The sequence below is a fragment of the Symphalangus syndactylus genome, chromosome 13 (assembly GCF_028878055.3).
Source record: "Symphalangus syndactylus isolate Jambi chromosome 13, NHGRI_mSymSyn1-v2.1_pri, whole genome shotgun sequence".
Lineage (NCBI taxonomy): Eukaryota > Metazoa > Chordata > Mammalia > Primates > Hylobatidae > Symphalangus > Symphalangus syndactylus.
Window position 1 is genome coordinate 39,292,557 of NC_072435.2, and position 13,333 is coordinate 39,305,889.

General features: G+C 58.7%; 1 protein-coding gene across 12 annotated transcripts in view; it reads left to right on the forward strand.

Annotated features, from left to right (window-relative positions):
- Positions 1-13,114, forward strand: part of NFIX (nuclear factor I X) — a 103,670-nt gene extending 90,556 nt beyond the window's left edge. For 4 of the 12 annotated variants that reach the window (XM_055235712.2, XM_055235714.2, XM_055235709.2 and 1 more), the window contains exons 9-11: positions 2,344-2,491; positions 4,625-4,716; positions 8,928-13,114. In XM_055235712.2, coding sequence (XP_055091687.1) covers positions 2,344-2,491; positions 4,625-4,716; positions 8,928-8,942 — 255 coding nt within the window. In that variant the 3' untranslated portion in view covers positions 8,943-13,114. The remainder of the gene's footprint in view (positions 1-2,343; positions 2,492-4,624; positions 4,717-8,927) is intronic. The other 8 variants (XM_055235718.2, XM_055235708.2, XM_055235710.2 and 5 more) reach the window with 2 other exon arrangements.
- Positions 13,115-13,333: the final 219 nt, after the last annotated feature.

The window sequence follows — 13,333 nt, forward strand, 5'->3', positions numbered from 1 at the left end:
GCCACTGAGAGTTGTCACCCTTGGAGTGGGCAGGAATGGGTCAAAGGAACCATTTAGAGGGACAGTGTGTCAGACCTAGATGCTGGTCATCGTGGTAAAAAAACAGTGGGCAGAGAAGCCAGAGTTCAGAAGGGCGTGGGTGCACAGGCCAGCCTGGGCTTCCGTGACTTTAAAGTGCAGCAGGAAGGACAAGTTGATCCCACGTGCTTAGTGGTACTTGAGTGCTGCATGCTTCTGCCGACTCACTGGGGAGCTGGCAGGGATGGGGGAGTGGCCTGTTTTGAAGGTTCCAGTGAGATCAAGAATGTCCTAGAGGAACAGGGCAGAGAAAGATAGGTTGTGATTCAGGGGATCTGGCTGGTCCCCACAGAGAGGACAGTGTTTTTTGAGCAGGCCTTGAAGGGTGTGGGAAATAGTCTTTCATACAGAGAGCTCCACAGCAAGCCAGCCTGCAGTCCTGCCTGCTCAGCCTGTGTTCTGGAAACCCCAGTCAGTTTGGAATGGGAAGTGCAGAGGGGCGGTAGGGGCTGGACCAGTAGAGGCATCCATGGGGGCCTTGAATGCTCAACTGAGGAGATTGGACTTCATGTTGGGTGTAGCTGGGGCCATGGAAGGTTTCAGAGGACTGGAGAAACCTGAGCTGATGTGGATTTGGGGGAGAGGATTGAAGAGCTTGCTGGAAAGAATCCTAGCATCCCTGGAGTCAGGCAGGCATGGCTGTGAATTCCAGGTCTAGCCAGTTGCAGCTGGGTGACTTAGGATAAACCATTTAATGGCCCAGAGCCTCAGTTTCCTCAGTTGTGAAATAAGGAGAATAGAGCTTCCTTTGTGGCAAGGCTTCCCAGGGCAGGCCTGTTAATGCTTGGACTGATGATCCTTTGTTGTTGGGGCTGTCCTGTGCACCGCAGGATGTCGAGCAGCATCCTGGCCTCCACCCAGCCCCTCCAGCCCCTTTGTTGTGACAACTGAAAGTGTCTCCAGACATTGCCAGTGTCTCCTTGAGGGGGACAGAATTACCCCTGGGTGAGAACTGATGCTTTCTGGGGTGGGTCGGGGGTTACACAACAGAACTAAAGCACCTAGTCCAGGGCTGGACACTGAGGGTCCTGAGCTGATAAGCACAGTCTTAGCACAGGGGAGCCCCACACACCAGCTCATTGTCATCGTCCAGCTGAAATCAGTGAGGACAGAACGAGGCACTGGCTGGAGACATCAAGGGGATGGGCTCCTCAGGGCTTGCTCACCGATAGGAGGAGCACACAGGATCCTCTCTGGGTCTCGCATCTGGGTGCCCGGAAGGGCGGAACTCTATCGGTGCCTGGAAGGGTGGAACTCTGTCCCATAGGAGAGTTGCCAGTTTAGGATGAAGAGTGCAGGCCAGGCCTTCCTGAGCCCACGCCGCAGTGGTCATCAGGGTCCTGTTCAGAGCAGCAGGAGGTGTGTGCCCAAACCTCCAGGGAGGTCTCTCCAAGGAACCTGCCTGGGAGAGGCAGGGGCGCCTCTGTCTGTCCTTTGACACCTATGTGTCCTGAAGCCAGAAGGCCAACCCATGCAAGGCCATGCACAGGGCCTGGAGGAGAAAATCCAGTTAGAAGCAAATGAGGGCATAAAGGACAAGGAATGCATCCTGGCGGCCGAGCATCCATGGCGTCTGAGGGCGTCGTACAAGGAAGTCCTCCTGAAGAACCTCACGGGCACTAGAGCTGGCAGCGACGGATTTTCTTCCCTGGCCATTCTTGAGAGAACAGGTCAGCAGCACCCTACCACCCACAGGCAGTGAGAACTCAGGCTGCTGGAGCCGAGGACGAGCTCCCCAACTTCTGGTGGCCTCCTGAGGACATGTTGTGGGGTGGGTGCTGGCAGGCCTGCCGTCCTTGGTTAGGTGAACCAGCTCAGCCCGACAGCCCTCAGAGGGAGGCAGGCATGTGCTTTGGGGAGCCAGGGGAGGAGGGTGAGTGCGCTCATCTTTCCTGCTGTAGGAGATGGTCTTCAGGAGTGTGAGAGTTCTAGGTGCAGCTGCACGTATTTGCTAGGTGGCACATTTTGGTACCTAAAACATTTTCCCTCAGAAGTAACAAACCACCCGTCGAACACCCCCTCCCTCCCTCCCACAACTTCAAAAGAGGACCAAAAAAAGAAAAAAAAAAAAAAAAGAGAAACACCTGAGAGACCAAATAGAGGCCTTACACCCTCACCCATCCCGTGCCCTGGAGGAGAGGACCGAATCCTGGATCTTCCACCGGGAGCGCCCGCTCTCAGGAGCGAGCTGGCGCGGCCGCGCAGGGGAGCGTGTGTCTGTGTGTGATGTGCCTTCATGCGTCACTCTATTTATGTTGTTCGCAGCCCAACGGTAGCGGCCAGGGCAAAGTCCCGGGGTCATTTTTGCTACCGCCGCCGCCTCCAGTGGCCAGACCTGTGCCCCTTCCTATGCCTGATTCCAAATCCACCAGCACTGCCCCAGACGGCGCCGCCTTGACTCCTCCATCACCTTGTAAGTGGACGATGAAACCGAAACCACAACGCCCAGCGTCCCCGGCCCGTCCAAACAGTCTCCACTGCAAAAAGAAAAGCCTCCCCCTCCCACCACGAAAGCCCCCCAACCCAGAGCACCATGGACAAGAGCAGAGCCGAGCCCCCCAACCACAGCCTCCCTCCCGGGCCTCAGTCACACCAGCCAGCACCCCATGAGCCCCCTGCCCGCTGCTCCCAGCCTGGGCCCGTGGCCCAGGCCCCTCTGGGGGGCGGGAGGGAGAGCACAGCTGGGGCGCGCAGGCCAGGGGTGCTGGCGGGGGTGGGAGGGGGCGGGGAGGCACAGCCATGCCATCTTCATGCCTGATTGCTGTTTTTTTTTTTGTTTTTTTGTTTTTGTTTTTTAATTTTTTTGTTGTTTCGTTGTTCCCCCCACACCAAGAAAATCAAATGTAACCACAAGGCGACGCCACCACCATCCCCTTTTTGCCTTGCCCCTCACCTCCATCCCTGGGCCCTCGGGCCTCAAAGACGCAGCAGGCCAGCCCCTGACCCCTTCCCCCTCAGTCTCACATTTGGTTTCTCGTTGTTCCTCTTTTTTTTTCCCCCTCCCATCCCTCTCCTCTCCCTTCTCCGCAATTCCTTTCCCAGGTTAGATGTTCCAAGGACGAGGGAGGGCTGCGGGCTTTGGCTTACTTCATCTCTCTCTCTGTCTCTCTTTCTTTTCTTTTCTTTTTTTTTCCTCTTAAACCAATGACAAATTTTGTCAAAGGGAAAAGAAGAAAAATCAGTCGAGAGGTCCCAGGTAGACCCGGCGTGAAGGACAGGAGGATGGGGCGGGTGCTGTCTGTGGGCCAGGGTGGGCAGCTCTGGGGGTGGGCAGGCCACAGGCCAGGGCAGTTCGGTGGCGGTGGGAGGGGTGGCCCATCTCACACTGCTCTCCGCTCGCTCTGTCTCTCCTCCTTTCTCGTGGTTTGAGTTCTTTTCACCTCTCCATCCTCTTCATGCCATCTTCCCATCTGCATCCGCCATAAGACATGAAGTCACAGTCATTGGAGGTGGGCAGGGTGGGAGATGGGAGCTGGGCTACAGGGTTTGGGGGCCACTTCTGGAGAGAGGTGGGCAGAATCTGGTGAGCATGGAGTCCCTGGGTGTGTCTGGTGCAGGGCAGCGGCGGGCCTTCCAGGTAACCTGTGACACTCCTTGCCTCCTCTGGGGGCATCTTCCCTTCCGGGGGTGCAGGGCCTGTTCCCTCCAGCAGGGCTCCATCTGGACAACCTGAGAGGAACTCAGGGCTGTTGAGATCATTTTGTCCTTGGGCCCCAGGATGGCTGCTCCCAGGCGTCTGAGCCCTAGGGCTCTGCCGGGTCCTCCCCTATTGCCTTGGTCCTGGAACCACAGGCCTGTTGGACCTGGTGCATCAGTCAGAGGAGGAGAATGCCATAGGCCTGAGCCTTGCCACCCCTGGGCCCAAGCCAGGCAGCCAGCTCCTAGACCCTTCTCTGACCCTGCCCTACCTGGCTCAGCCCTCCATTGGGCACCCTTTGGGTTCCCCAAGCCTGCCTGCCTGGTCCTTGGGCCTGCCCAGGGTGGTAAGCCCAGGCTAGGCCACCCAGGTTGGAGAGGTAGCCTGGCTGGGAAAGCCTTCCCGAAGCAGGGTGGGGCCGGACTGCCAAAGCCTCCACCCTCCCCTGGCCCCCTCTCTTCAGTACCTGAGAGGGGCCAGTGGGAAAGCAGGGGTATCCACTGAGGGTACTTGGGGACCAGGGCTATCCCCAGCCCTGCCCAGTGCCTCACTAGCGGGTGGAACTGGGTCCAAGAGACTTTTATCTCAGCCTCCAGGGCCTCTCCCTCATCCCAGCCGTGAAAAAGAATGCCTGGCTGAGACTGTGGCTTCTGAGTGGGGGTGTGTCAGGGGTGTAGTGTGTGTTCCTGGTCAGTGAGAGGATGAGGGTGTCCCTCTGTAGTGGGGGGCAGGCTCGGAGCCTGGCCTTCAGCTCGGATGCCCCTCTGGCCCGTCCTTCCCACTGCTAGCCTAAACTCGGGCAGCATGGTCTAACTCAGTCTCTTCCTCTCTCAGCAGCCCCGAGGGGCAGTGTCCAGGTGGGCCCCAAGGCCTGACAGGGTCTCTCCCTCTCTCCCCTGCTCCCCACAGCATTCGCAACGACAGGCGCCTCCTCTGCCAACCGGTTTGTCAGCATCGGACCCCGGGACGGCAACTTTCTGAACATCCCACAGCAGTCTCAGGTAGGAGAACCTGCCCACCACCTGGATGCAGGGACCAGGGGAGCAGGCAGGGCTGGGGGGCATCTTGGTGTTAGGGAAGAGCCTGGAGTCCTTGGGGCTAACAGGGAGAGAGAGGTCTGAGGTGGGGCTGGAGGGCCCAGGCTTTTGCACGCCCAGCTGAGCCTGTCTCCCCAGGCAGCCCCCAGGCTCCCTGGCTAATCAGCTAATTGGATAATTAGCTCTGACAGCCCTGGCCCTGGGGAAGGCGGCCAAGGACCCAAGTCTAGAGGCCCTCTGGGCCAGGCCTGGTAGAAGCAAAGATGGAAGCCTGAGGCCCACTGGGAGGAGAATAGAGTCTGCCTCACTGCTTTCACCTGCCCCGGCTGGAAGCCCTGGCCCCTAGCCCTCCCCTTTCCCCTGGCTTTGGGTGGGCTGGGTGATGGGTGGAGGAGGGACAGAGGGCCTGGTGGGCTGCGTGCCCAGAGACTGGCGCTGAGGGCAGGGCAGGGCAGACCGCCACCCTAGAGGCCCCTCACCCAAGTCTCCAGGAGTCCTGTTAGGGAGAAGGCCAGCATGCTGGAGACCTCATCCTTGCTCCTATCCCCTGCTGACACCATCGTTAGTTCTCACAAGGAGACAGGTCCCTGTCACAAGCAGGAGATAAGACTACTCTTAGCCCTCCAGGTGGAGACCCCAGAGGCCAGTGCCCACAGAGCCCAGTGCCCTTGGGGGCACAGGGAAGACTCATCTCAGGAGGACAGAGGCAGCTTTAGGGGGCCTGAGGCTTTTACAGCCCAGGGTTTTGAAAAAGAACATGCAAAGATCTTTTGCACATTTTACAAAAACACCTCCTTGGAGGTGTCCTCAGCCCTGGGAAATCCACCTCTCTCAAGAGCCCCTGGGGCCACCTCTCATCTCCTGCTCTGCCTCTGCTCTGGGGCCTGAGTCCAGAGAAAGTTGGTGGATGGAAGTTTTGTGTGTGGTTTGAGATTTTTTTTTTTCTTTTCCTTTCCTTCCCTCAAAAAAAAAAAAAAAAAAAAGCCAAAAAACTTTGTCAAACTTCAAACTTCAGAGCTCCCTAGTGGCAAGGAGGGGAGGGGAAGAGAACTTCAACCCCCTCCAGCTTCCCACCCCCTTTCCCCAGAGTCACGTCTGACCCGTCTGGTTTCCAGGAGCAACCAGACATGATGTAACACCCAGATGAACTTGAACTTGGGGGTGTTGAGAAGAAAAACAATGGCTCCGAGCAGGGGCTGGAGCCAGCCCCCTCTGCTCTGTGCCAGGGAGGCCGAGAGAGCCCTGCTGGCAGAGGCGGGAGGGGGTGCGAGAGGAAGGGACAGCAGGCGGGCCTCGCCTCCTGGCTCTGGGCTGGCACCAGGCTGCAGGGTTCCATCGCTCCCTCCCTCCTGCCGCCTGCTTGGGCTGCTCACAGCTCTGCGGTCGTGCACTCTGGGGACCACTGCCACGAGCCCTCCCTGCTAACCCTGTTTCCGCTGCCTCCTTTACTTTCTTTGCTCACTTTGCTTGGACGTTTGGGGGCCAAGTCAGAGTTTAGGGAAAGTTTGTCTCCCCCCATGTTCCCTGTGTCTTAGGCTCCAGGAGGTAGGAGGAAGGAGTCCCAGTGGGGGTCCAGGGCCCCTGAGCAGGCAGGTGTGTCTGGGAGTGGTTGGGGGAGCTGGAGCTGGACAAGCGGAGCTGGAGCCCTCGGGCCTGGGGGCAGGCAGGCGGCTGCAACGGGCAGGCGCAGGGGGTACAGCTGGGGGTGGTTTCCACAGTAACCAGTGACTTTAGCTGATCTCTGGAGCACCAGATGGAGAGAGAACAATAGAATGAGGGAAGAAAAGAGAATTTTAGCAATTTTGTCATTCCCTGGGCAGCGCTTTTTACTTAGTTTTAATCAATTTTGGACCTGGCTCAGGAAGTAGGGAGGGGTGAGCAGAGAAAGCCACTCTGTGCTTGGCAGCAGATTCCCCATTCCTGGGACCTGTGGGGAGGTGCTGGGGAGCCCCCTTGGGGCAGCCTTTGTCCCTAACTCCAGACCTGGAACCAGAGTCTTCCTTCCCTGAGGAGGACCCCCCAGTCTGAGCATTGGCAGTTGTCCCCAACTGTACAGCTCAGGAGACCCCAAAGGGGCCAGTGTGAGGCCCTGGCATGATCTGCCAGGAGCAGATAGGGCAGGTGGGGCCCTCCCTGTCCTATTGTCCACACGCCTCATTGGCCTGGTGAGGAGAGGGGTGGGCTCACCACCAGAGCCAGCCTCCCCCTCAACCTCAGGGCAATGGCACAGGGTTCCTGTATAGTCTTCCCTTGGGAAGGGGGTCCCAGGGAACAGGCCCAAGCCTGTGGCAGGTGGGGGTCACCCAGCCCAGGCGGTTCCCACCCCCGGGCCTGGGCCAGAAGCCCAGGAGCTGGCTGCGGGCTGGTTCTCCTCAACCCACTCTGGGGATGCCTCAGGCCTGGGTTTCCGCCTTAGCCTCGCCAGGCCCCAATGAGCCTCTGTTTGGCCTGTAGTCAATTGACCGGTTGGACTTGGGGCAGGTGCTGGAGGAGCCCCGCTGAGGGAGGGCAGGTCTCTTGTGCATACTGTCCAGCACATACAGGAAATTTAGCATTTCTGCCTGCCCAGCAGCGCCTGGTCGTTGTGGCAATCCCAAACCCCCGCATTTCCAGATGCTCTTGATCTGCACTGTCCATTGTGGTAGCCACGGGCCATGTGTGGCTGTTTACATTTAAATTAACTTATTAACTAAAGAAAAATTTAGTTCCTCAGTTACAGTCGCCACATTTCAAGTGCTTAGAAACCACTTGTGGCTAGTGGCTACTGCAATGGAAATGAGAACACTTCCATTGTCACAGAAAGTGCTAGATGATCTCCAAGGCCCTTTCTGAAACTCAGTGTCCCTATCCTCAGTCCCAAACCAGAGCCTGAGAGCAGGTCTGGCCCTGCAGGCAGAATGTTTGACCAAAGCAATGTTTTAAATATTGGAAATTTTCACACGAAATTCTGTTTGGGCTTCTGGCTTCTTTTGAAAAGTTAGCAGATGAGCTGCCCTGGGCCCTCACTCTGACCCTCAGCAGGGCACAGGCATTCTGGCCACCACAGACCCTGCTTCCTCGTGCTCGCAGCACAGGCAGCAGTTAGGAGCACAGCCTGCATTGCCCCTTACATTTGAACCCTGGCTCTTGCCCGAGGGCTGTGTGGCCTCCGGCAGGTCACGCACCCCCTCTGTGCCTGGCTTCCCTGTGGGGTCAGAGCAGGGGTGGAGTGAACCAGGACCTGGTATGTGCTCTGTAGTTGGCTCTGCCTGGCCCCTGCAGACCAGAGTCTGTGACAGCCTGGGAGAGGCCCCAAGATGCATTTTCAGGGACCCTCATTTTGCCCCAAGGGTACCACCAGGTGCACCCAGGCCCAGTAGACCCTGACCCACCACCTTGCCAGGAGGTGGGGCTGGAGCCTTGAATGGAGGGCATAGCCAAGCAGCCCAGACCCTTGGGGTCCGCCCTGGTTGTGCTCTGAGCTGAGCCACCAGACACAGGCAGACAAGGCCCTGTCTGTGGAAAGGTAGCGCCCCCTGCTGGCGACGTGAAGGAAGTGACGCTCACCCCCCAGGGAGCCTCAGGTCCTTCCTCAGTGTCTAGTGCCCTGAGGGTAGAGGATCCAGCACCATGGGCTACGTGGCCCCTCCCCCAGGCCTGGCGCTACTAGGGACTGAAGCCATGTGGTTCCCCTGCCCCCAGCCTTTCAGCCTATGGGACCTTGGCTGGAGTGTATAGATGGGAATTTCTGCTTTTAATCCAAGGAGACAGAAAGAAAACTCAGCAAGAAGCTGGGCCACCCCCAACCCATTCCTAAAACCCCTCTGGGTACAAAAGCCCCAGCCTGGCATCTTCCCCACCCTCCAGGACCCACACAAAAACCTAAACAATTGGAAACATGGCCAGATCTCAGGGCTGTGCCAGCGCCAGCCATGGGGGTCCCACCCGCTGGGCACAGTGCCCACAGGAAGGCCAGCTGGACTCTAGCACTAGGGGCAGAGTCTCTGAGGGGGCGGGGTTCTCACAGGAGGGAGGGAGAGAATGGGGATGCCCTTTCTTCTCCATGGGAACAAGGTGGGTGGTGGCTGCCTGGCACCCTGGCTCTTTGGGAGCTGGGCCCTTGAGGGGCCAGGTCGGAGTGAGATGGGACCTGCCCCAGCTGTTCTCAGTATCGCCTCTTTTTCATCCTGTTTCAGTCCTGGTTCCTCTGATAAGATCGACGAAAGAAACAACAAAATGAAAAGAAGAGGTTCCTCGAAAGGGGGGAGAAGAAATTTTGAGACATGGAAAAATCCCCCAGCCCAGCCCCACCGAAAAGCAAAAATTACACGTCGTCAGCCACTCAGCCCTTCTCTCCTCCAGCCCGGGGACCCCCGCGGGCCCCAGAAGCAGCCCAGTTCTCAGAGAGCCCTTGGAAGGGGTCTCGGTGGAGCTGTGCACCAGCAGCCAAGCAGAAAGAAACACGCGACATGGACTCTGTCAAGTAGAGGACAGAAAGCAAGAAAGGATGCAGAACTGCCTTCCTCCCCCCCACCCCGCCCCGGCCTTCTGGGGAAGGAACAAAGTCCCCAAACAAAGCAACCAGCACAGTTCTGAAGGGGCCTGGCCTCCACCCTCACCCCTTCCTAGGGGAACCCCACCCTCCACACAGCCAGAGCTGCCCTAGGGAGCCTGGAGGACCAGCTCGTAAAGATGATGGGGTTTAGATCCCTCAGGCTCTCCCCTCCAGACTCCGCCCTTCCCTCCCTCCCTCCCTCCCTCCCTGCCAAGGCTCCAGCTTCCCCCAGCTGCTCCGGACCAGGAGGGGGAGAGCGGCCTCCACTTACCCCACCCCACCCTCGGGCTAAAAGCCCCCAGGCGGGCAGGGGGTGACCCCTGGAGCTAGTTGCGTGTCCCAGAATGGAGGGTGTTCTGTCACCCCACCCTCAGCCGCAAGAGCAGTTCCTGGGGCCCTGGACCCCTCTGTACAGTCCGTAGGAAAAAGTGGGAACGCTCTCGATGGCCTCGTCCCAGCCTGGGACAGGCCCCCTTTCCCCTCTCTCTGCAGGCCAGGAGGGCCTCCTTCCTGCCACGAGGGAGGGGAGTCGGGCCCCAGGTCGCCCCCGCCCCCAGCCCTGCATGCAGGTGCCCTCGCTCCGCCCCATCAGTCCCTGCCCCTGCCCCTCATGCAGACTGCCCTGCTGGGGCCGGGCCGGAGGGTGGAGCAGAAAGGGGACCCCGGAGCCGAGCGAGGAGGACCAGGCAGCCGCCGCTGCCGCGCTAAGCCACCACCTGCGCTTAGGTAGGCGTCCTGCTCGCCGACTTTCAGTTCCTTGGGAGGGTGTTGGGTGTCGTCCTTTTCAAAAGTGTTTTGGAGCTTTCTGTGCCCCCAACTTTCCCCCTGCCCACCCCCCCACCTCCCCCCGTGGCCACTTTTCTCTGGATTTTAGCTGTAATGTCTTTACTCTTTATTTAGGGGTGGGGCATTCATTGTTTGGGTCTTTTGCTGTTGGAATGGGAACTCCTCCTCCATTTGAGCAACTTGGGAACAATTTGGTAACACACCACAGGAAGTAGCTCTCCCCCCCAGCCCCCTCCTCCCTCAAGGGAGGGTTGGGGGGCCTGTCCAGAGGGTCTTCAGAAGCCCCCCTGGGAGGGAGGGGAGGATGAGCATGCCCAGCTCCCCTCCAGGGTGTGACTTGGCCCCTCTGGCTTGTCTTTCTGTGCCTTACTCCCTCCTCCTGCGTCTCCCGTCCCTGGCCCCTTCTCGAGTCCTTGTGCCTCTCTCTCTTTCTCTCTTTTTCTTAATTGTATGAAAACGCAAAGCACAGGTCAGGATCCTCTGAGAGAAAATCAACATTGCACCACGTAGGGGTGGGCTATGGGCTGTATTTATTGTGAATCTAGTTTGTGAGGCTGTGGCCCCGAGCAGGCGGAGGGAGGGAAGAGGAGGGAGTGACTGGGGAGGGGAGGAGGTCAACGACCTGGGGCCGAAGGGGCAGGCAAGCGGTGCCTGCTACCCAGCTGGAAGCCACAAGGTGGCTGGCCCCAGGGGCGGCTTTTGTTGGAAGTTGAGTGAAGCCCTCCCCCTGTCCTCAGCGTGCAGCCCCAGAGGACCCCAGGGCTGAGGGGCAGTGGATCCTGCGGGAGTCTCCCGGGGCGTGGGGAGTAAGGCCCCGGGGGGGGGGGGTGGGGGGCCGGGTGGGCCGAGCGTGACGCGCGGTCAAAGTGCAATGATTTTTCAGTTCGGTTGGCTAAACAGGGTCAGAGCTGAGAGCGAAGAAGAAGGGGCTCCCTGTCCGGCCGCACGTGCCCTTTCCCTCGACGACAGTCGGGGGCTCGGGCGCTGTGGGGCTGTGGGAGCTAGGGTCTGCGGGGCGCCTGCCCGGGCGAGGTCGGAAGCTGCAGGCCAGCTGGGCCCAGGCCGGAGCGTGCCCGGCGGGGCTGCCCGGGCGGGCAGGGGGTGGGGGCTGCTCCTTTCCCAAGTGGTGGTGTGAGGGGCAATGAGGGCAACAGGAGATGTGGGGACGTGTTAGGAGAGAAAAAAAAACAAAAATATATATGGGGGAAATTAACTTTTTTTTTTTCATTGAACCAAGTGCAATGCATCAGAGAGTTTTCCTATCTTTGTATGTTAAGAGATTAAGAAAAAAAATTCTATTTTTGTTGTAATGTCCTCGCGGCTCTGGGGACGCTAAAAGAACCGGGCCTGCCCCGCCCTGCGCGGGGATAACGAAAGCTGAGTGTTTTTCCCTTTTTTTTTTTTGTTCGTTTTTAGTTTTTTTTTTTTTTTTTTTTTTTTTTTTTTAAGTCGTTTTCCTGCGTTGACGAGGATGATCTGGGGTTTTTATTTGTTTCGTCGTTCGTTCTGTTTCGGTGGGAGGGCTGAAGGAAACGTTCACATTTTAGAGTTTAAAAAAAACACCTCGACATTTAAAAAATCAACCAACACAAGATCAAAAAGGAAAAGGACGAGAGAAAAATTATTTTTAAGATAATTAAACATAAAACCCTGGTGCTTCTTACATTATAAAGTACGTTTTAAAGAACCCACAAACTATTATACATAAGTTTATGAATCAATTAAATATCCTGCACTTGTTAGGAATACGCATATCCCTTCTTTGTTGAGTTTAACGGAACGGGACAGCGGCATGCCCCCGGCGGCTGGACTGCTCCGGCCGCGGGTCTCCCCGGGCGCCCCTCCCTGGGGCCCAGCACCCCCTCCTCGCCCCATCCCCGTCCGGGTACGGGGGCGCGGCAGGGGTCCCCGGCCCCTCCCCCGCAGAGGTCAATGCCAACGAACAAACGTCCCCTCCCTCCCTCCCTCTCCGCCCCGAGCGCCCTTCTTTGAGCCAGACGCCAACTTGACCCTCACCAGCATTATCAGGAGCGCGCTCAGCAAGTTGGTAGTTTCCTCCCCCCTTTCCCGGCGCCCCTCCCGCCCCCATTCAACATCTCTTATCGTATCCCCGAACCCCTCCGGGGAACACCGGGAAGGCTCGACGCTCCAGGACAGGACCAGCCACGCTGACAGGTCGATTTGCCCAGGCCCGCGCCCGCACGCACGCACGCACACGGCCCCGCACACAGCCCCGCCCCACCCCGCAACCAGCCCTGTCGACTGCCTTACACACCCGCCCCCGCGCTGGCCGGCCGACCTAGTGCCTTGTTCTCACCCCCGTGCTGGCGGAGCGGACGCCGCGCTCTGGGTCCCAGAGGGGCCGGGTGGCTCAGACGACCCACCACTCCCCCACCCCGACCGTGCTGAACAGACCCCCCACACGAGAGAAAATAAAGGAGCAATAAAGTCACGAGAACTTTCGTCCCCCAATCGAGAGCCCGAGGGGCACCCCAGCCCCGCCTCTGCTCCCCCCAACCCCATCCACCCTCGGGGCGCCCCCCTCCCCCCGCAAGCCAGCCTGGGCCAGCCCCGCTTCGGCCCCTCCCGGGAGATCCGTGCGCCCGACCAGCACCAGCATCGCGGACCGCAAAGGCCGCCCGTCCCGTCAAACAAGTTTCTTCTTAGGCTAAGAAACGCAGTATATACGAGTATCTCTATATATAGTACTAATGGATTTGGTGTGCTTCCCCCTTAGCGTCCCCCTCCCTCTGCTCCTCCTCCTTCAGCCTGGTCTCCCCCTCTTCTCTGCCCTCCACCCCCGTCTCTGCACTGAGATACATAAGAAACAAGGGTAGTTTACTGTCTGTTTTGTTTTCTGGGTTTTCAGTGTCCTAGCGGAATGCAAGTAGGCAGCCAGCCCGTCTGTTCCCTCTCCGCCCCGCCCCGCCCCGCCCCCGTCACTGCGCTTCTGTTATACCATCTTTGCCTGACTCTCTCCGGCTTCTCCATTGAATGGCTAATGTGTATGTGAAATAAAGAAATAAAGAAAAACAAACGCAAGAGCGCCTGACCCTTCGCTAACGCGACCGTGCGGGACTGAGTCGGGGTCGGTAGGGTGCGTCCCCGACTTGGATTCTGCGCCTCTCTCCAAGCGCCGGGAGCGCGGCAGACGCCGTCGACGAGCGTCTGTCCCTGGGTCTCCGGGAGGGGCCGACGGTGAGAAAAGAGAAGCCTCAGAGCCCCTCCTGGCCTCCCCCCGCGACCCCAGCCCGGAAAAAA